This window comes from Haliaeetus albicilla, chromosome Z, assembly GCF_947461875.1.
Source record: "Haliaeetus albicilla chromosome Z, bHalAlb1.1, whole genome shotgun sequence".
NCBI classification, from domain to species: Eukaryota; Metazoa; Chordata; class Aves; order Accipitriformes; family Accipitridae; genus Haliaeetus; species Haliaeetus albicilla.
This window is the reverse complement of record NC_091516.1, coordinates 7,484,667-7,506,050: the sequence shown is the minus strand read 5'-3', so window position 1 is coordinate 7,506,050 and position 21,384 is coordinate 7,484,667. Positions and strand designations below refer to the sequence as shown.

The window sequence follows — 21,384 nt, the reverse complement described above, 5'->3', positions numbered from 1 at the left end:
AGCAGGATGGGCTGGCAGCTCTGAACATCACCTCCCTTCAGCAGAGACACAGGTCTGTAGAGCAGAGCTCAGTGCCAGCACCCTGTAGCATGGGTCACACTGGCTGTACAACAGCATGGCATGGTGCTGCAGAGGCCACAGGGCCATGCACAGCCCCACTGCAGCCCCTTAAAATGTCTGCACCTGCACCGCAATGGCACACAACCCCAAGGGGCTGGCACCACTACAGAGAGGAGCCCAGGTGGCACGGCCCTGGAGATGGCCTCCCAGCAGAAGGTGGGATCTGCAGGCAGCCCAGGGTCATATCACCTCAGCAGGAAGGAGCAATCTTGATGAATTTGAACCCACTGCCCATCCTTAGAGATATTTAAAAGCCCTCTGGACATGGTCCTGGGCAACCAGCTCTAGGCAGCCCTGCCTGAGCAGGGAGGCTGGGCAAGACAACCTCCAGAGGTCCCTGCCAGACTCCACCATTCTGCGACTCTGTGAAATCTTAGGACCTGTCAGTTCCTACTAAAGACAGTTGTGTAACTCTGGCTCATCTATGTAAAAAATTTATAAAAATTACATTACCAACTCCACCCAGTGCTCTTGTTGAGGATTGTAGAATCAGAACACAATAAGAGATTTTAAAACTCATAAAATGCAAATCAGCATACTTAGATGAACATTGCCAGCTGGTGTTAGGTCCAAGCAAATCTTGCCTTTCTATATAAATATGGTTTTAGTCAGAGCCCAGTAGGAATGGAAATATTTTCTTAAGGAGTAGAAAAGAAAAATGGTTTAATCAAGCTGTCTCTGCATGGCTGCAAATCAAATATTATTCTGGTGCATGGGAGCTTAGCAGTTTGTATAACCTGCCTGTAGGAATACTAGAGATATCTGGAAAGTCAAGTGAAAATTGCTCAAATCAATATGAACATGAAAACACTCAAAATCAGTAAGACGTAAAGTGAGTGATTTTCATTGCTCAATAAACAGGGAAGAAAATGAAGCTTTAACACCTGCAGGTAATGAGTTACAGCAATACTGGTTAAATAAAAAAAAATTACTTTGCCCCTACCCTTTTATTTTATTGATGTGACCAGCACTGAAGGTTAAGAAAGAATATAATAAATAATGTCAGCACAAAGCTAAATATTATAAAAGGGTATCTGCATTCCATTTAGGAAAGATCTGATACATGAAAGCCAAGAGCTGCTGATTGCTGGTTTTGTTTCTCATATATAAACCCATGCACATTGTAAGGTCTATAAAACCAAACAACAAACATGATAAGTTCTTCGAACTAAGTGTTCACTTTAACCCCAGAATATATTAATCTGTATGTACAAACACACTGTGAGCAGAGCTCTCTGTTCCTCAAGTACACGCTGTGGTTTTTAGACATAAGGTAAATAACCTTTGGAAAGACTGCCTCCGATTTCCCTGCATAGTAAGCCAATTCACTGCTCAAACATTAATATAAATCACGTACTTCAGGAGAAAAAGAATTGGCTTTCTTGAAAAGTCCTGAAAAGTGGAACCATTTGTCCTGCACTCAGCGGGCACACTTGGCAACTGTGACCCCAGAAGTGACTCCCAGCCACAGCCTCATGCCCTGCAATGTTCCTCACGCCTGGGGAGAGCGTGGCAGAGGGACAGACCAGCCTCCTCACTTTGCAGAGAACCGCCTGACATGATCAAAAGTTACCTTGTGGTTTAGTATATCCTGAAAAATGTTAGTGGCCAGCAGGAGAAGTATCGACTGAAGAGCTGTTTTTAGAAAGATCTGTAGATATTACGCTGGCACAGGTGCCACCTGCAGGTTATTAAACAGGCAGCGCAGGAAGGAGACAGCACAATCTCTCCTAATCTGCTCTTCCAGGTCCTCACTCAGATTTGCTCACCTACCACACTTGAAAATAATATGTGAGCACTACAGCCTCAGCAGACTGAGGCAGGGCAGGGTTTTAATCAGTAACAAACATAGACACTAACTTGTTATGACTCTTGGGAGGTAGCGCCAGCCTGGATGGAAGATAAGGGCATATTCTGCTTACACAAGGCAGCACATTCTGCAGACGGGTGCTCCTCTGAACCTCCTCATGTTTCTTCAAACCAAGTGCCTTCAGCAAAAGCTGTGTCTGCCCACTGCAGTGACCTATGTATCTTTGGATACCTCAGCCTTAGTGCCTGTAACAACATTTCTAAACTTCTGAGCAGTGTGTCCTTTAACAGGGAAGGCAGAAACAATGAAACATCCATGGAAAACGACATGGTTGAAAAAGAAATTAAGGACTGAAACAGGATCTGTTCTTGGAGTCTTCATACAGCTTAAAAAATTGTATGTATATGCATATACACACACACACACATATGCATTGGCTTTAAAGAGTTTTCTGTGGGGTAAGGATTTAAAGTCGGCATATATACTCATCAGTATATTTTGGATTTTTTTAATAGATTTCCATCTCCAACAGAAAGTTCCAAAAGGTTTAACAAGAAAAAACTCAAGTCTTCAGCTGAAGACTTGAAACTCTCATCTTCAGAACGTACTGCATCCTACATCACATCATACAGTGACATATATGAGATGGTTGCTCAGTTCTATATTTCACCTGCTTTATTGTCCACTTCCTCTAGAAAAGAGAGAGTGGTGAGTGCACCCGGTGTCTTCACTCAAATACCTACTGCTCTGGGAGCCTGATCTCTCACATTTTGGTCTACTTTATGTATTATTCTTTTACCTGTAGAGCAGGATAGGCTACAAAATATTCTTTCCTAGAAAGATGAAAGATTTGGGCCCATCTTACAGGCAATTAATATAATTTTATGGGATTGGAACTCTCAGACTTCCTTCTGCCGTGCAGCTCCGACTCGAGCACTGCCGCACAGCAATGTTACCTGCTTACAGCAACATGATGCACCATGTACGCCCCAACTTGTGCAGCATCGCTGTAATCATCAATGTGTGAAAGATATAATCTTCTCTGCCTCTGGCATAATCAGAAGAAATCCTTAGATTTGAAACACTGCATGATATTGCTGCTGAGCGAAAGGAGAACAGGAATGCCCAAGCTCTTACAGGGCAAAAAAACAATTGAAGAATTGTTGAAAGATAAGGATATAGGGCTTCTTTTAAATGACCATTTGCAGATGTGTTTTGGCTTTTTTTTAAAGGAGTGAAAATCTAGGCCCCGATTTAAATGGTGAACAAAGTGAAGGTTTGCATGAGAGGTATAGCAAAACCCCTTGATTATCACCTTAACTCAAGTTGAGGCATGGGCAGATGGGGCATTATTTCCTCTACTACAGAAGTAACATGATAGAGACCTGTGGATTTATTTCTCCCCTCTTGGATGGACACTTTCTGCTGTTTTCCAAGGAGTTGGAGACAGCAGGAGGCAGCTTTATTTCATTTGGACCGATCCCAGGATAAAAGACCAGCCTCTCCTCCTTCAGTCACAGGCTCCATGAATCCCCAAAGTCTTACCATAAAAGAGCTTTGTACTGTGTAAGTGCATGACCTCCATTACACATGTAGCCTTTGATTTTTATTTATAAAAGTCCTTAAGCAGCTTTCTAGCCCCACACATCTCTCTATTCCGTACAGCAGGAGGATGTGTCCAGAACTGCAAACTAACATGTGACCAAGGAACTAGAGGGCATTTAAGCCAGGACACAAACACCTGCAGCATCTCTTACACAGTTAGTATGACAACAGAAAAAACTAGTGTGAAGTGTTGTCTTCCTCCTCAAGCAAGAGAGGCAGAGTATCACCTAATACCCCAGAGACAGGCTGGCATGTTAATACGTCTTATTCCCTAACTCCCTTAGGTCTAGATAGTTACAAGAAAATTGCTTTTAACTAAAAGTCTAAAACAATGTTGTGAAGTCTTGTTTTCAACCATAGTGAGTATCTTTTACTCCCACTGATGAATAGAAATGGTGTTGCTCTCCATCTTTGAAAAATGAAGCAATTATGTCAAAATATAGTCGCTTCATGCTAGCCACCCAGATTTCAAGATTTTGCACAAAGGCCACAAAAAAACTTGTTATAAGTGCTCATGGCTCATTTCCAACAAGCATGGATCAGCATCAGAACTGCAGTGCAGGTAAGTGATAAAAACTTCTTATAAAAATCCAGTGTAAAATAAAACTCCTTTAAAAGAGCTGCAAGTTGCAGACTGTAAAAAGCTGTCTCATCCCAACTCTGACAAAAGTAGTCTAGCCCCAAGTACATAAATGAGAGCACATCTCAACTATATCTTTTCTGTCCTCTAGTGTCAGCTTTTTGTGATGAACAGCATCAGAATAAGCTTTTTCCTGTTGTCAATTTTAACTGTGGGGTTTTTTTAAGGAAAGAAATCCCTGTCTTATTGTGAACACTGAACAGTGGTAGAGACACCTCTGAAAAGAGGCCAAGTTTTGTCTGAAAAATGTCAGCCTTCCCCAAACCCAACCACAAAGTTTTAGACAGCATCACTGCAGCACACGAATGCAACCAGCAATCTTCAAATAGGAGATATATTTCAGGGGAGAATCGCAGCAGAACAGAGAATGCAACTGATTTTGCTCCCAGTGTTTCTTTAAACAAATGTTCATGTATGCACAGAGCATGCAGGTAAAAATATAACAGAACTGACTTTCCCTCCTTGATTTACAACATATTTATACATGCAGGCTGTTCGGCCTAAGAACATCTCTAGCCAAACTCCAACCTATAACACGCAGTTATTTCAGTCGTTTCACAAGTATAGTCATAAATTATACCAAAGTAGAGCAGTTCTATGAACAGTACAATTGTTTCTGCGTTTAGGGGCTGGTATAGTAAAGTATAAAAAAAATCTAGAATACTTAAACTAGTTTAGAAAAACAAAACCAGACTAACTAATAATAGTCGCACAAAGTCTATGAGTAGAGCAGGAACAGAGACCAGAGTGAGCCAAAGATCTCCAGCACCCTCTTCTGGTTCCTGGAGCCCACAGGCACGACGGCAGCTAGAAACCTCCCTTCTGTTCAAGTGACATTGATGGACCCAGTTAATACACACCTAGATACAAGCTAACAGGATGCCAGTGCCTTCAGCAGCACTAGAGCAAAAAGTATAGGTCATCCTATTGTGTTGAAAATTTCAGGAAGAAATTTCAACTGTTGTAATATTGTTCCCGTGAGTCTCCTTATCCATTCTTTGTGTTACTGCACTTGCTAGAAGCCATAGATTCAGGGCCAGAACACTGATGTACCGGACAACATACAGACACTGGGAAAAACTGCTTCCAAGAGACTGATGGGAAAGCAAAGACAATTCACATGCAATGTGCTCCAAGAGCCAGGCAGGGGTCAGAGTAGCCTGAGTTGTCAAGGTTCCTTATTTTGCTTCATTTCACTTTGGAAGGTTGGGGCAGAGGCAGGGAAGTTGGGGGTGTCAGACACCATCTCTAGGAAGGAAGGTAACAATGAAATTTCACCGACCTCCAAAGACAGCATGGAAGAAAGTATAAGGATGCCCTTTTCAAACCTGACCGCATGGATGACAATCCAGCATCACTGGCCAGAGGCAGAGGCCATCTTCTTGAAGTCAAGTGAAAAGTGACACATGGAGTGGGAGTGCCTACATCTCAGGGGGCTCAAAAGCATGTTAAATGTAATCAGGGACAGGACATACATGGGAGGAGCCAGAGAGGATCAAAGATGAGAGAAGAGCCTGTGCAGCATCATTCTGAGACAGGTGGGGCAGCAAGGTGCTGAGGCCAGAGGTGACACTGCTGACTCAAGAACTGGGCAGATGAGAAGACTCCTAGTGAAGAGTCTTGAGATACATGGGCAGAATAGGTTACACCTTAGAGATGTCATACAGTGAAGATCTGCAACAGCTAGAGGTGGTTATGAGAACCCAAGATTGTAAAAGACGGGGAGAAGCACAAGTTAATAATTAGGAAAGTAAGTGAAGAGTGAAATGGTCGGAAGATACTATTTAAAAGTAAGAAAATAGAAACCAGACGGTTCATTGGGAAGTTTGTTCTCTCAGCTAAGCAACACTGCTTCTGCACCATGTGGAGCCATTTCCTTTTCTTCCTGTCACACTGGTATTTCAAGTCATTGGTGTCAATAGCTCTGAGGTCTGGCCCACACAACATTGAGCAGCTTTTTCTTCTTGGGGATCAGATACATCAAACACAATCAGCAGCAGGTCACCACTGTTCTCTCTGGCCACACCATGGTCTTTTCTCCCTGGAGCCACTAGAGCTCCCCAAAACCCAGACTTCCATCATTTTGCACAGAGCTAAGGCACAGAAAGCACCCTTGAGGGCCAACCATGCAGAGGCCCTGGCCAAGCAGGTGGAGGAGGTCACCTGGCCTGGCCAAGGACTGACATTACCCTAGGACCTTGCCAAAGTAAGCCAAAGATAAAATGACCTGTCTGTCCCTGCATGGTCAAGCTTTCATGCATAATGGGAGACATAGTACCATCCCAGTGCCAGTCACAGAAGAGCTTTGCAGGAGGACCAAGCTCATGCTGCAGAAGTTCCTGGGAAGAACTTCCTCAAGAGCAGAGAGGACAGCCGGACACCCAGGCAGCAAGGCCCAGAGACTCCTCCCTGTGCTCCAAGCCAAGCTGCTATTCCCCACACCATTAATGACCAGGAAAACCAGCCATAAGCATAACCATTAACTCCACATATATTAATAAATGACAATGACAGCAGCCACCATATTGCTGCTGCTGGGCACCCCTAACGTGAGCAAACACTATGAAATACCCTTCCTCGGTCCACACGCACTCCCTCCACAGCACTGCTTGCATGCCTGGCAGAGCAAGGGCTTGCCCCACTCATGCTCACCATCCACCTCTCCACACCAGATCCTTCCTCTCACCTTGCAATAAAGCCAACAACACTATTTGTCCCCTGTCACCCTGCAGCTCTGCCAAGATTGCCACTGTTTCAAAGATAATAAAAAAAGATTTCTTCTTTGCTGAGGCTTTCTACATTAGTTAACTAAGTCTGCCCATCCTGGTTTGGCAAATCCTAACAGTTACTTCACATAGCAAAGATAGGTTTGCATCATTTTTTCTTAAGCAATTAACAGTGAAACTGTTGCAGAACTGGGCTCCTCTGCTCAGCTCCCATGCATCCCCCATCCACACACCTCCTTCAGACACTGCCCAGCAACTCACTGCTCATCCAGAACTATTTCATCTACATTTCCTCCACTCATTTCTACATTTAATCTTTGACAGGGTTTAAACACCATTAAAACAGTCCAACACCAACATACAAGCTTGCAGGTCCTCACTGCCCACACCAGGGACTGGCTGTGCTATGAAACCTCAAAACTCCCAGCTCAGCCTGAAGCTGTAAGCCACTGCTTTCCATCAGTCCTCCTCCTCTTTGCAGCTTCTCCTCCTCCAGGCATGTATCTGAGACCCCCAAACCATGCTGAGCCCCCCACCCACATGGCACCCATTGCTCCTGCAGCCAGTGCAGCACCAAGATCTCACTGGCCTCCCTCACAGCTCTCCCTCGAAGCCCAGTTTGCTCCCCCAGCCCCACCAGGCAGCTCAAGCCTACCTGGGAGGTAACAAGCAGCTCCTGATCCACAGCTGCAGCACTGGTGAAGCGCCTGTATTCAACAGAGCCAAGCTGCCCATCCTTCATTTTACTCAGCTGTTTCTGCTAAGCACTGAGCTCTTCCACCACCCAGCCCCACGATCCATGCCTCTGCTTAGTCCTCTCCACCCTTTGTTCTTACTATTTCTTTAGAAATTGTTTTCCATTCTTTATTAGAGCAGTTTCTGCTCCAGCCTTATCTCTCTACCCTCATTCCTTGAAGCCAGGTCTAGCTGTAATTGCTACCTGCCATTGGGCATCCAGGGGAAGAAGCCAGTTGGTCCTAGTGGATGAAGTTGTCTTGATCTACACCCTACTCCCTCAGCCCAAGTCAGAAAGCTTCTGGGCCTGTCCTTTTGCTACTGACTCACTGTTTCTGCACCACAAAATCTGCGAAAAATTCAGAGGTGAGGCCATCTGCCTTTCAGAAGGCTTAATAGCAGCCAGACAAAACAAACAAACAAACAAACAAACAAAAACAAAAAAAGAATGAAGAAAAATGCATATTTAACCTACACTGTAGCTGCCCAGTTTTAACCTATGCATTAGTTAAGCCAGGCTGTGCATCATTCTTTTGATTTCATTTCAGTCAAGTACCAGCCTCACCTCCTTGGAGAGCTCAGGCCTTTCCCTACTTCTGCCCTACTCTAGTAATGATACACCCCTTTAGTTAAGGGCACTTCTACACCCCAGGTTACTTGGACAATGCCCTCATCCTCACCCACAGGACTGTGCCTGTGCCTAAAATCCCTTAAGGATTTTACAGAAGCTTCAGCTTTTTTCTAATCCCTTTTCAATCTTAATTTTCCCATTCATACAACAGGAAAGCATTCTAACATCAGGACCACCTTTGTTAAGCAGCAAGAGAAAGGTTATTCAAAGAAAATTAAGGTCAACCACTTCCAAGGTGAGAAATACAGAACCTGACTGGAGGCCAAGAAGCACAAGCCTGTGCAACCTTCAAGCCCTTTCAGGCATGCGTTACTTGTTAGCCTTTAATTGTGTAAGCACATACTACTGACCTGGCAGGACACCTGCCTTACTAAGTATTTTGTTTTTCCCTACTTAACACATGATCCATACTGTGCACAAAATGCAGAACTACAGCCCTCCTCTTAAGTGTGCCTCTAGTACTCTTGTACTGAGCCCTTCACCAACATTAACTTACCTTCATATCCTTGTCATTAGCCCACAGTATGGTCCATTTTCTCCAAGTAAATAAATTACCAAGATTAAGATAAAAATTTTCAGAAACATCCACTAAAATCAGTATCTCGCTTGCTTATTGTTAAACCTGGCACATCCTGACCAGCTTTATGCTCTCTCAATGTAAAGCAAATAAACATAAAAAGATAAGAGACAAGAAATAAGAGAACCACACCAAACCTCCACACGAACCACCTAAGGTTTATACTCTTACAGTGCAGCTGCATCATTTGAGATCATCACATGCAGCAGATGTTGGCTGTAATCTTCTAACACAAGACTAGCCACTAAGAGACAGGGAGGAATACTTCACTGGCATCAGAAGACAAGAGTCACTTTCAGCTACATAATCTGGATGGAAACATACTGCAGACCTTTCTTTTCAAAATTATGAGAGCTTGTGCCTGCTCCTATTTGCTCCCATTTATTCTTGCCCCTGAAATTTATTTTCTCTCTTTTGCCATTGAGTTGTACCCAGTTTTACTTGCCTTCAGCCCACCTGCTGGGGTCTGCCATGCTGCAGCCGCAACCCCAGTGACCTGGTCAGCCAGGGAAAACTGGTCCCATAAAGTTAACTATTTGGGAGTTAAGTGACTGAGAACAGATCCTTGCAGTGGAAACATAAGATAACCATAACCACAGCCAGTATCACCTGTTCCACCTGCAACAATGTGTTCATTTTTCAGCAGTTTCATCAAACAAAACACTAAAAATTAAATTATACTAATTTATCATTAAGTGGAACATTAAGATATTTCCACACTGCACTTTCAGAATAACTAATTCATTAACCTCAAGTAAGAAAATGTTTTTATTCTGTGCAAAGATTATTTGTATATGCCACTTTGGAGGTAGACAATGAAAAAATCAGAGCAGAGAAAAATGCTCATGTGAGGACTTAGTAAAATATCTGTGTACTTTACATTCATACTTGAGCTTCTTTTTGAAACAGCTTTCCAATGCAGACAGAAGTATTTCTCAGCTTTTGGTAATGAAGCATTTACTGCAATTAAGTTAAGCTTAGCATAAACAGCAGCTTGAGTCAGTAGGCCCAGTGTACATGTCAATGCCTTACAGACCAGCTCATTTAAAACGTTGTCCTTTTAAACAGTGTACCTTTGTTTTGGGGTTGTGTGGCAGGGTTTTGGTAGTGGGACAGGGGGCTATAGGGGTGGCTTCTGTGAGAAGCTGCTGGAAGCTTCCCCGGCTCTAAGTTGGGCCTCCCTCTGCCAAGGCTGAGCCCATCAGTGACGCTGGTAGTGCCTCTGGGAGAATGTATTTAAGGGAAACCTGCAGTGAGCAGTGGGATTGGAATGTGAGAGGAACACTACTGCAGACAGCGAGGTCAGTAAAGGAGGAGGGGATGAGGAGCGGGGGAGGAGGGGATGCCCCTGCAGCCCATGGTGAGATGGCAGGCTGTCCCCCCCCAGCCCATGGAGGAGAGCGGGGGAGCGGAGGCCACCCAAAACGGCCGGGACTCCGTGGCTGAGGCAGTCTGTGCCTGAAGGACTGCAGCCCATGCAAAGGACCCACACTGGAGCAGTTCGTCAAGAACTGCAGCCCACGGGAAGGACTCATGCTGGAGAAGTTCATGGAGGACTGTCTCCCATGGGAGGGACCCCACACTGGAGCAGGGGAAGAGTGAGGAGTCCTCCCCCTGAGGAGGAAGGAGCGGCAGAGACAACGTGTGATGAACTGACCGCAACCCCCATTCTCTGTCCCCCTTTCAATGTAAAGGTTAGTTCTAGAAGTTTGGAACTGTAACATCAAGATCTTTTGCCATCAATAACAACAGCTACGCTACAAATGGCTAAAGAGCAGTTATGTGTGGAAGTAGAACAGTACAACAGTTCAGTTAAGGAAAAGAGTTGTAGTGCACATTTTACCCAACACGCTACATTGCCCTTTGTGCATACAAAGTGGACTCAAGGATTTCCACTGTAAGAAAGAAATCACTTGGCAAACAAAACACTGTGTCAAGCTGCCCTTTTTTTCCCCTCATGGACTTGGACATTTTAAGAAAGAAGCTTTACAAGACATTACATAATTCTTTGTCTTTATTATTAAATGTGAAAGTCTGACTTGTTACATTGTCACATTGCTATTCAGAAATGCTTCAGTGATGAAGGAAGTCAATGCTGGGTCAACCTAAGTCCTCATTCTACAACATTCATTTACAAAGAAATTATAGTAGCTTTCAACACACCCAACACAACATTCCTTTCTTCAGAGAAAAGTCACATCATTCTTCCTCTAATGGGTAAGTTACTACATAAATTAGAAATTTTTTTTGGACAACACATCCCCAAATTTTTGTAAGATCAAAATGGTCTTCTACAGATGTTACAGAAGTCTTCACACATCATCATCATCTGATGTATCACTGCTGCTCGTCTCAGAATCCTCATTCTCCAGAGTGGTTTTGAAAATGCTGTTTTTCCAGGGGCTAAACTTAAAACCACAGATGATGCCATTTTTCAAAATGCCGTTTTTCCGAAGGCCATTTTTTTGTAACTGAAATGAGAAAACAAGATGTATTTAAGAGAAGGAAAAAGCTAAACACAACAATCTGTTGCATTTCAACATTCTCTACATCTTCATCTCTGGGCTACATTAGATCCACAGCACTACCTTTTCATATATACACACAAAGGAAAACTCCCCTGAGCACCTTCACTTCTGGGCCAGCCACCGGTATCCAAGCACCTCCAATAGTGCTAAGCTCCTGCAGTCAACGAGAGCTTACCCTCTTCTCACCCACTTCCTCAGACGTCTTGCCCCAGTGATCCCTCCTCCCACATGGTGTCTCCTGCGATGTAGTCCCTTTTTCCACAGTGCTGCAAACATCTGTGCTAAGAAGGGCAGGGTCTGCAATAAGGAAGGGGCCTAGAAGAGGAGAAGCAGCAGGGAGGAATGGGTATCCCAATCTGTCTACCTGATGCAGCTGGAAAGTCAAAAACACTGGAGAGAAAGGAAACAACTGATTCTACAACAAAAAAGGAATTACTGCATTTCCACACATAGTGCAAAAGCTGGGCAATAAGCCAAGCATTTAAGAGTTTAATATTCCATATCTCTAATTGTGGCTAGACTTACAGAAATATCAAGTGTTCAGATTTAACATTGCACAAGATTCTCCCTTCCAGCTCCTCCTCACTGACCCCATCAGGTATATACAAAATTCCTAATCAAAAAAAAAAACAAACAACAAAAAAAATCAAGTCTAGATTGCCTTTTCAGACTTTGTTACTAGTGAATTAAATGTCTCTCAATTTCCAGCAGAGAAAATTCAGATTTTGGAGAACCAAGGAAACTGCATGAAAACCTTGAAAGAAAATTCCCTTTCCTCAGGCCAAGTTGAGGAGCTGGTCCCAGCAACACTGAAACTACTCAGAAGCACTCCCTTACCCTTCCCTTGATATTCTGAAAAAAGGCCCTACCTACAATAAGCACTGGTCCCCTATTCTTTTAAAGCAACTATTCTTCCTAAAGCACAATACTGAAATGGTACTGAAACGGCAATACCCCTAATAATCAAAATTACTGCAGGTCCTTCTCAAAAGTAGGCATTTAGGGTAGCAAACTACAAGTTCATAATGGAACATTAACTTAGTGTTACCTGTTCACTAATGACTCTGAACTCCCTCATCTCATCCTCTGTTAGTGGAGCACATGTTTCATCATTTTCACAATCTTCCTGCCAGCCCATCTCCTTTAACAACCTTTAAATTAAAAAGGACAACATTAAGGAATTTGCTACTTACACTCAAGACATTTCAAGCTCTGCCTACATATATGTGTAAAGATCTGTAACAAATGGATTAATCAGTCCATAATCTTTTTTAAACAAACTCTTACGTAAAAGTAGGTTAAAAGCCTTACAAAAGATATATAAAGCATAGAAGTTGAGACGTTCTCAGGTCCTTCACAGATGACCCTGCTTTATCACTACCCGTGGCAAAAACGGTACCTTCATTTTAAGACAAGAAATCTGTGTCAGGTGGAAAAGTAAGAATGTATTTCCTTTGCATAACTGCTCTGGTGGAGCAGCAGTGTACCCCTTGAAAACGGTATGAAGAGACAAAGACTTACACTGCGGGAATCAGCAGGTTTTCCTGGATAACAGAGCAGCCATGAGGAATACTGGTGGTGCTCCTCCATGGGAACCAATTCAGGATGCAATGGCCTCATATAGTTTCTTTTTTCTAGCACACACTAATCTCAAAGCCAGGACAGGTTTCTTTGCAATTGAGTCTCACCCAACAGCAGATGCTGCTATTTCAGGACAGACAGACTACAACTAGGAGTGGGTTTTGAGATGAGGGGAGGAAAGGAAACAAAAGGCAGATTCCTCCTCATGACAAAGCTAGAGATATCCAAAGGTTCAATAATCAACGTGTTTTAGCTAGTGCCTGTCCTGGTTTCAGCTGGGATAGAGTTAACTGTCTTCCTAGTAGCTGGTACAGTGCTATGTTTTGAGTTCAGTATGAGAAGAATGTTGATAACACTGATGTTTTCAGTTGTTGCTCAGTAGTGTTTAGACTATAGTCAAGGATTTTTCAGCTTCTCATGCCCAGCCAGCGAGAAAGCTGGAGGGGCACAAGAAGTTGGCACAGGACACAGCCAGGGCACCTGAACCAAACTGGCCAACGGGGTATTCCATACCATGGGACATCCCATCTAGTTTAGGAACTGTGAAGTGGGAGCAGGGAATCACCACTCAGGGACTAGCTGCGTGTTGGTCGGCAGGTGGTGAGCAATTGCACTGCGCATCATTTGTACATTCCAATCTTTTTATTACTGCTGTTGTCATTTTATTAGTGTTATCGTTATCATTATTAGTTTCTTCTTTTCTGTTCTATTAAACCGTTCTTATCTCAACGCACGAGTTTTACTTCTTTTTTCCCGATTTTCTCCCCCATCCCACTGGATGGGGGGGGGGGGGGGCGAGTGAGCGGCTGCGTGGTGCTTAGTTGCTGGCTGGGGTTAAACCACGACAGTGCCAAAAGTGGGACAGCAATATCTGAGGAGGAATACAAGTGGTTTTACATGTGAAGACGCTGTGTAAACAGGGCTTATCTGAGGGTGAAGACACTGTGACATTTAACAACAAAGATAGTAAGTTCTCTTGCTGCACAGTTTTTGCCAAAAGGATTAGCACCTTCTTCAGGCAAACCATGCACCTATTGACTTCAAATGTTAAAGGAGGTTAAAGCTATTTCACAAAAAATAAAGAGGTTTCTAAATTATGTGCCAGAACTGACACAACAGACTGACCCTTAGAGCTGAAGAATGGTGAATACATTAAAACTGGGAAGTAAGATGAACTCACAGTTAATGTCATGTGCCAGGTACTTCATTTAGCCAGATGGCATCAAAAAATGCCCTTCAACATAACTCTCCCCACAAAGAACTCTAGGTCCCAATACAATGGATGTGCATTGGGCAAGCTTGCAGATGACCAGTGACACCACTGACTGTTGTTAAAACCACAATAAAAGCCTGAAATTGCAGAAGAAGGGGAGAACAGCTCTACTCTGTTCAGAAAAGTTTACAGGACAGTAACAGAAATGGAAGTTACATCCTCTGTAGTATTTGGGCCAAACTGGATGATAAGACAGCCAGGAACAATTAAATCCTCAGTAAGCAGCAGAAATAATACACAAGTCATCCAAAACTCTCTTTTAAGAGAATGTGTGCATTTGTATAGACATACAGAAAAAGACTCACAATGCCAAATGCAGTTTAATGATAGTTATACTTTTGGCAACAGTAATTTGAGTTAGAAAGTTTTACTGCAAGCAAGCTAAGATGTTAACAGTAGTATGTACAATAAAGTGAATAGTTACAGAGCTCCTGTTAATGTAAATAAAATTTAGCAGAATGGTTAATTAGCTTTTAAGCAACATTGTCTGAAGTTAGCAGGACCGCTGCCCCTTCAAAGCAACACTAGACTTCTAGAATGGTTAAAAGCTTGAACTACATAAAAAAAATAAACTTCAGATTAGTAAACTTGACTCCAACAGGATGGCTGCATGTCAGAAACTTCCACAGCAGAAGGAAAGCCCAAGATACATTTTGTACAAGATGTGCCAATATTGTTACTAGGTATGCACAAGTATACTGTAAGTTAAGCTGATCACTTCAAGTCCAATTTACCACAAAAAGGTTTACCATAACACCTGTCTACATGTATGCAGAGGTCACAGCCAAAGGGCTGGGACAGTATAGAGACACAGACTCTCTGGGATACCACAAAGGAAAAACACTTGCCCAGAAACCCTGTGAAGGTCATTCAATGTTATTTGAAGTGAAAAATGAGACTTAGATTTGACTCCTATCTTCTAGTCAAAAAAGCAGCAGCAGCAGCCTCTAGTGGCCAAAGATTTCTGTCTCCATAGCCAATGGCAGAAAAAAAGAAACAGCAGGGTTCATTTCATTTTTTGTACTCATGAGGGATAAGAGGTCATGAAAGTTTCCTCTGCAGGTACTACAAAAAGGAAAGTTCTCCAGTCCAATGTATACATATAATCTATCACCAAAAAAAAAAAACAAAAAAAACCTATCACTGCAATTCTGTAGTTGCCAGAAACAGTAAGAATCTGACAGAGCTCATGACAAGCTCATTCTAGACTGAGTTGTGATTTCCCAGCAGCATCATTCTCATCTCTGCCAGTTGGTACTGCAGTTACTTTTATGAGATACTAGAATTGTTACAATCCTTTAAGTTACTTTCTCCCTTTCCAGCGCGTTTTCTTGTGATGCCAATGACAGTGTCAACTAGTCAGCTACAGAAATAATTAATTACTTTAACAATGACGAAAAATTCACTGGAGTTTTACATAAGATGCAGCATTTAAAGTATTATTAATACAAATAGCAATTACATGCATTGTTCATTCTAGACATGCAGACCAAAATCAGAGGGATGAAGTCACTATGCAGTTCGCTTTATTTCTTTATAAGGAAATACTTCAAATTTTTAGTAAAGCAAGTTTAAGTCAATACACAAGTCTAGCAGAAACAAAGTATATTCCATGTTAAATTAGTACATGTTTAAAAGTTAAACTTTGACAGTACTCATTAAACATTTTATGTGTTCTCAGTTTTCAGATTCTGACTTCTGAAACAGTAAGAATTTATGACATGCTCACTTACCATGAAGGAACACTCTTTGTATTGTATAAAGTACATACCTATGCTCTGCCTCCAGTGAGCTTGAAAGAACATCTGCCCGAGGGAAAGCTGAAGATCGAATGACTTGTTGAGATGTAATTGAAGCATTGCCATTCTCCTGCGGAATTTCATTTTCAAAGTTTCGGTTTATATCTCTCTCATGATGAGGGCTGTTGCTGTTACGCAAGTTAAAGGACTCATCATCCTGTTAAAAATAATGATATATTACAAAATTCAAAAGTAAATTCCATTCACAAGTAAGTGTCTGCAAGGGCTGCAATTCAGTGATTCCATTTAATTTAAATTAAGTTTAAATGGAGACACTCTATACTACTTCAGGGGTAATTCTGTTCATACTTCTGGAGTTTGTAATACCTGGATACTACAGAAATCCTAACTTATGCCACTGATCAAGTGATGTAGAAAGCAACTCCCAAGCTCTGCCTCAAACATTTTTCTATGAAGTTTCAAACATATCTTAAAATACAAACTTATTTAAGCTGCCTTTCATACTTGCAGAAATAACAGGTTACCTGTTGAACTTACAATGTTCCTAATTAAGTATCAGAGCCATGTGTGTCAGTAGAAGTTTGAAAGCGTAAGAGTTTTCAAGTTTACTTAGGGTAAGGGGGAGGTCATAGCCACCCTACCTCAACCAGCAAATTCATCTGCCACAAGTTCAGAAAGACTGGATACTGCTCTTTAAATTCAGACAACAATTTCCCCTATGTACATGCACGCACCACAGCTTCTCAGGCTGTTCTTAACAGCAACTGTAACTTACTAGCCATGAAATAAGAACTAGGAAAAAAGTTTATTTAGAAAGCAGATTGTTCAGCTTCACTCCAATATTAAAAGCTCTTTAATCCTATAAATCACAGATGTTTCTTTTTATTCTACTCATTCAGCACCCTGTAATTCTTATTTAGCAATGAGCCAAATAGCCTCAGAAGTCTCACTAACTGCAAAAACAAAGAGGAGAGTACAATCATTATCTAGTTAACACCCTTTTGACAATGAAATCCCTAAACTGGGCATGTAACAGCATTATCCATAACAGGAAGCAATCACTCCATCAGCCAGTTCTGCATTTGTAAGAAACCATACCGCACAGTCCAAGATCAAGACCACCATCATTTCCCTCCTACTCAGTGTTGTCTGCTCGCAGAAATTTTAGAATGCTCAGCAAGAATTTAAGAACAAGTATCCCAGTAAACATACATTCAGCTGTTAAATCATATGCCTGAAGAATGCATCTCAGATTATCAACAAAATTCATAAAAATATTAAACAATTTTAATATATATAGGGCAAAATAGCTTCTTCCAAGCATGATTCAGCTGCTGATTATGATTTGTCTTATTATTTCAGAGGTGAAATCTGTTAATATAGGCCTCAAAATTCCATCAAGAGGATCATACTACAGAAACTGTTGTGCAGTTATCTCCCCATCCACTCAGTTGCACACCGTGTCTTCTACTGATGATCATTAAAACTAACGTTGGAGGTAGGACGGCTATTACTTACATGATCCGTTTAACATCCTTTCACACCCGTTAGTGAAGCAGCAATGACAGGGAAAAGGAAGCATGCACTTCCAACAACTACTCCAGGCTACTTGTTACATATACCTGTCCAAGGACACTGCAACTTCCACTACTAAAAGCCTTTTTTTTTTTTTTTTTTTTTTAAAAAATACACTTGCTCCTGAAAATCAGCTGCATACAATGGGACAAGCAAATGCATTTGACGTACGTATCAAAGATATTATCAACTCAAGACAATTTCAGGAACAGAAACCCCCACAAAGTTCATGTACTATTTTCATAATTCCGAAGCTCAAGACAGTGTTTCTCAATATCTTTTTCATCTTAAGTCAAAATCTATGTGTATTTCTTAAACACACATGAACAACATTACTCCCAAGACCCATCTCAGTGTGCTCAGCCACAGAATGCCTAATGGAAAGATGTAGACCTTTCTTAGCTCACACACACAGCTAAGTTGTACAGTCCCATTACAGCAAGTTTTATTTTGCCTGAAATAGGAACAGGGTCAGAAAAGTCAATCTTACTCTTATAAGCAATGCACACTGGCACTGTTTCTTTTTTCACATCTTTGAATCCAAATAAACCTTCCTCAAGCCCACTCATTTATCTGGCTGATTTGTAATTTATAATGTTTTTTTGTTTTGTTAAAACATTTTAAACCACAGATTTACAGCGAACAGGCTTGTAATCACCTCATCCTGAATAACACAATAATTATCTTCATTTGGACTATGTATGATAACTATGCTTATGGTTTGTTGGTGGCTGGTAGCACTAATACAAATATTCTCTGGTGGCAGCCAAGCACTGCATAAACTGATCCAGATTGAAAGAAACATGATACATATTATATACAGACAGTATAGACCTCCAAGTTGCAATTACAAAGTGAAAACAGGTTCTTTATGTATGCATAAATTGAACTATTGGTCTTATGACTAGACCAAGAATAAAGAACTCCTGACAATCTCATTCTAATTAGAAACAAAATGGTTTGAGAAGCAGAACCAAGTCTTTCCATTAATTGTTTTGTAGGATAACTCATAGCCAAGGTATGAAACACTATCCTCCACAAGTCTATGGGGCCAGATGGGATCCACCCAAGGGCACTGAGGCTCACCAAGACACTTTCTATCATTTACCAGCAGTCCTGGCTAACCAGGGAGGTCCCAGTGGCCTGGAGATTAGCAAACATGATGCCCATCTACAAGAAGGGCCTGAAGGAGGATCAGGGGAACTACAGGCCTGTCAGCCTGACCTCAGTGCTGGGGAAGGTTATGGAGCAGATCATCCTGAGTGCCATCACACAGCATGTACAGGACAACCAGGTGATCAGACCAAGTCAGCATGGGTTTATGAAAGGCAGGGCCTGCTTGACCGACATGATCTCCTATGACAAGATGGCCCACTTACTGGATGAGGGAAACACATTCAATGTTGTCTACATGGACATCAGTAAAGACTTTGACACTGTTTCCCACAGCATTCTCCTGGAGAAACTGGTTGCTCGTGGCTTGGACAAGTGTACTCTTTGCTGGGTGAAAGACTGGCTGGATGGCTGAGCCCAAAGAGTGGTGGTGAATGGAGTTAAATCCAGTTGGTGATCAGTCACAAGTGGTGTTCCCCAGGGCTCAGTACTGGGGCCAGTTCTGTTTAATATCTTTATCAGTGATCTGGATGAGAGGATCGAGTGCACCCTCAGTAAGTTTGCTTACGACACCAAGTTGGGAGGGAGGGTTGATCTACTCAAGGGTAGGAAGGCTCTACAGAGGGATCTGGACAGGCTGGATCGATGGGCTGAGGTCAACTGTATGAGGCTCAGCAAGACCAAGTGCCGGGTCCTGCACTTGGGTCACAACAGCCCCATGCAGCGCTACAGGCTTGGGGAAGACTGGATGGAAAGCTGCCCAGCAGAAAAGAACCTGGGGGTGCTGGTTGACAGCCGGCTGAATATGAGCCAGCAGTGTGCCCAGGTGGCCAAGAAGGCCAACGGCATCCTGGCCTGCATCAGAAATGGTGTGGCCAGCAGGAGCAGGGAGGTGATTGTCCCCCTGTACTCAGCACTGGTGAGGCCGCACCTTGAGTCCTGTGTTCAGTTTTGGGCCCCTCACTACAGGAAAGACATGGAGGTGCTGGAGCATGTCTAGAGAAGGGCAACAAAGCTGGTGAGGGGCCTGGAGCACAAGTCTTATGAGGAGCGGCTGAGGGAGCTGGGGCTGTTTAGTCTGGAGAAGAGGAGGCTGAGGGGAGACCTTATCGCTCTCTACAACTACCTGAAGGGGGGTTGTAGTGAGGTGGGTGTCAGTCTCTTCTCCAAGGTAACAAGCGATAGGACAAGAGGAAACAGCTTCAAGTTGTGCCAGGTGAGGTTTAGATTGGATATTAGGAAAAATTTCTTCACTGAAAGGGGTTGTCAGGCATTGGAACAGGCTGCCCAGGGAAGTGGTTGAGTCACCATCCCTGAAGGTATTTAAAAGACATGTAGATGTGGCACTTAAGGACATGGTTTAGTGGTAGACTTGGCAGTGTTAGATTAACAGTTGGAGTCAGTGACCTTAAGGGTCTTTTCCAACCTAAACAACTCTATGATTACATTATTGTACTAAGCTTAGTTTATTCTTTTTATTATTGCTAAAGACACAGATGTACTTGAGTTATGTATGAACAGATACTGCATAAAGAAAGAAACTTGTAAGAAGCACTGGAGGAAGAGTAGTACTTGGAACAACTTTTTTTAAATTCATCAAAATATAATTCCTTTCCTTCATTTAAAGATCCAAGACCATGACTTAACAGCTGTTTACAGCAAAATAAGAAGCAGTTTATGGTCCGTCTGAAAATTACTACTGCTGGATCTACAACAGGTATGAACAAAACTACCTTCTTTTGCCCAGCATGATTCTTGTCTTCATGTTCCTTTTCCACTCTGTCTTGTTTCAATGCTTTCAAAAATTCACTCTTATCAGTCCGCATTCTTGTCAATTTTGTTAAACGAGGCTGACCAACTTTGTCAACAGGAGATGAAGAATTTGACCAATTACACTAATGTAGGGAGTCAGAGGGAAAAAAAAAAGAATATTAGAAGTTTATTCACTTAGAAAACTTTGAATGAAAGACAAAAAGACTCCCTGGCACCTGTAATTTCAAGTTTCACATATATCCATGGTCAAAAACAGAGAGAAGACATTTCTATTTCAATATATATAGTTCTCACATGTAAACCCAGAGATGCAGATTTATGGAGCACTGCTAACGACCTTCTGAAGTACATCATACCATTAGCAGTTTTGAAGTTTAAACCTACCAGGTTATACTTCCTAATGCACCATTTTTACCCCAAATCAAACCTACAAAGCAAATTGTGCAGTACTTAAAGGCCAGTGATGTGCCTTCCATATTTCTCACACATTAACTTCCAAACTTTTTTAATGCAATTCTGCATAAAACTTACTGATCCCCTTATCTAGCCAAATTAAATGTTTTACAGATTTGATAAAAAAACTAGATACTGCTTTATGTCTTTCACTGCATTTTGTAATAGAGAAGATACCTTGGCAGTTGATTTGAAAGGACTGAAATTGCCAACACCATATGCAGATCCATGAGGAAATGGATTCCCAACTTTATTTTCTTTTGCTTGGCTTTTCCACTGTGTAGGCTAAATAAAAATTTAAACAGAAATTTAAAGAGTCAATAACTACAATAGAATTATTTTCAGGAATCTTCAGAAAAATGATTAAGCAAAAGCAAATGATAACTACAACCACAATTTAGTGCAAACACCTGTTTTCTTGTGGAAAAGAGACTGTTTAAGAGCAATTCATCTGCTCACAAAATATATACAAAAGGCACTGTTT

The 21,384-nt window shown here is 42.1% G+C and overlaps 1 protein-coding gene and 1 long non-coding RNA gene across 14 annotated transcripts in view; one reads left to right on the top strand and one right to left on the bottom strand.

The window, feature by feature from the left end:
• The window catches only part of LOC138683873 (uncharacterized), a 446,426-nt gene that overhangs the window by 342,512 nt on the left and 82,530 nt on the right, over nucleotides 1-21,384 (top strand). The window lies entirely within an intron of this gene.
• GPBP1 (GC-rich promoter binding protein 1) overlaps nucleotides 10,841-21,384 on the bottom strand; it is a 39,176-nt gene continuing 28,632 nt past the window's right edge. For 10 of the 13 annotated variants that reach the window (XM_069777146.1, XM_069777147.1, XM_069777148.1 and 7 more), the window contains 5 exons: nucleotides 21,078-21,185; nucleotides 20,405-20,569; nucleotides 15,998-16,182; nucleotides 12,421-12,523; nucleotides 10,841-11,315 (listed from right to left, as the gene is read on the bottom strand). In XM_069777146.1, the coding sequence (XP_069633247.1) occupies nucleotides 11,157-11,315; nucleotides 12,421-12,523; nucleotides 15,998-16,182; nucleotides 20,405-20,569; nucleotides 21,078-21,185 (720 nt within the window). In that variant the 3' untranslated portion in view covers nucleotides 10,841-11,156. Of the gene's footprint in view, nucleotides 11,316-11,349; nucleotides 11,688-12,420; nucleotides 12,524-15,997; nucleotides 16,183-20,404; nucleotides 20,570-21,077; nucleotides 21,186-21,384 lie in introns of those variants that run through there. The other 3 variants (XM_069777149.1, XM_069777158.1, XM_069777150.1) reach the window with 2 other exon arrangements.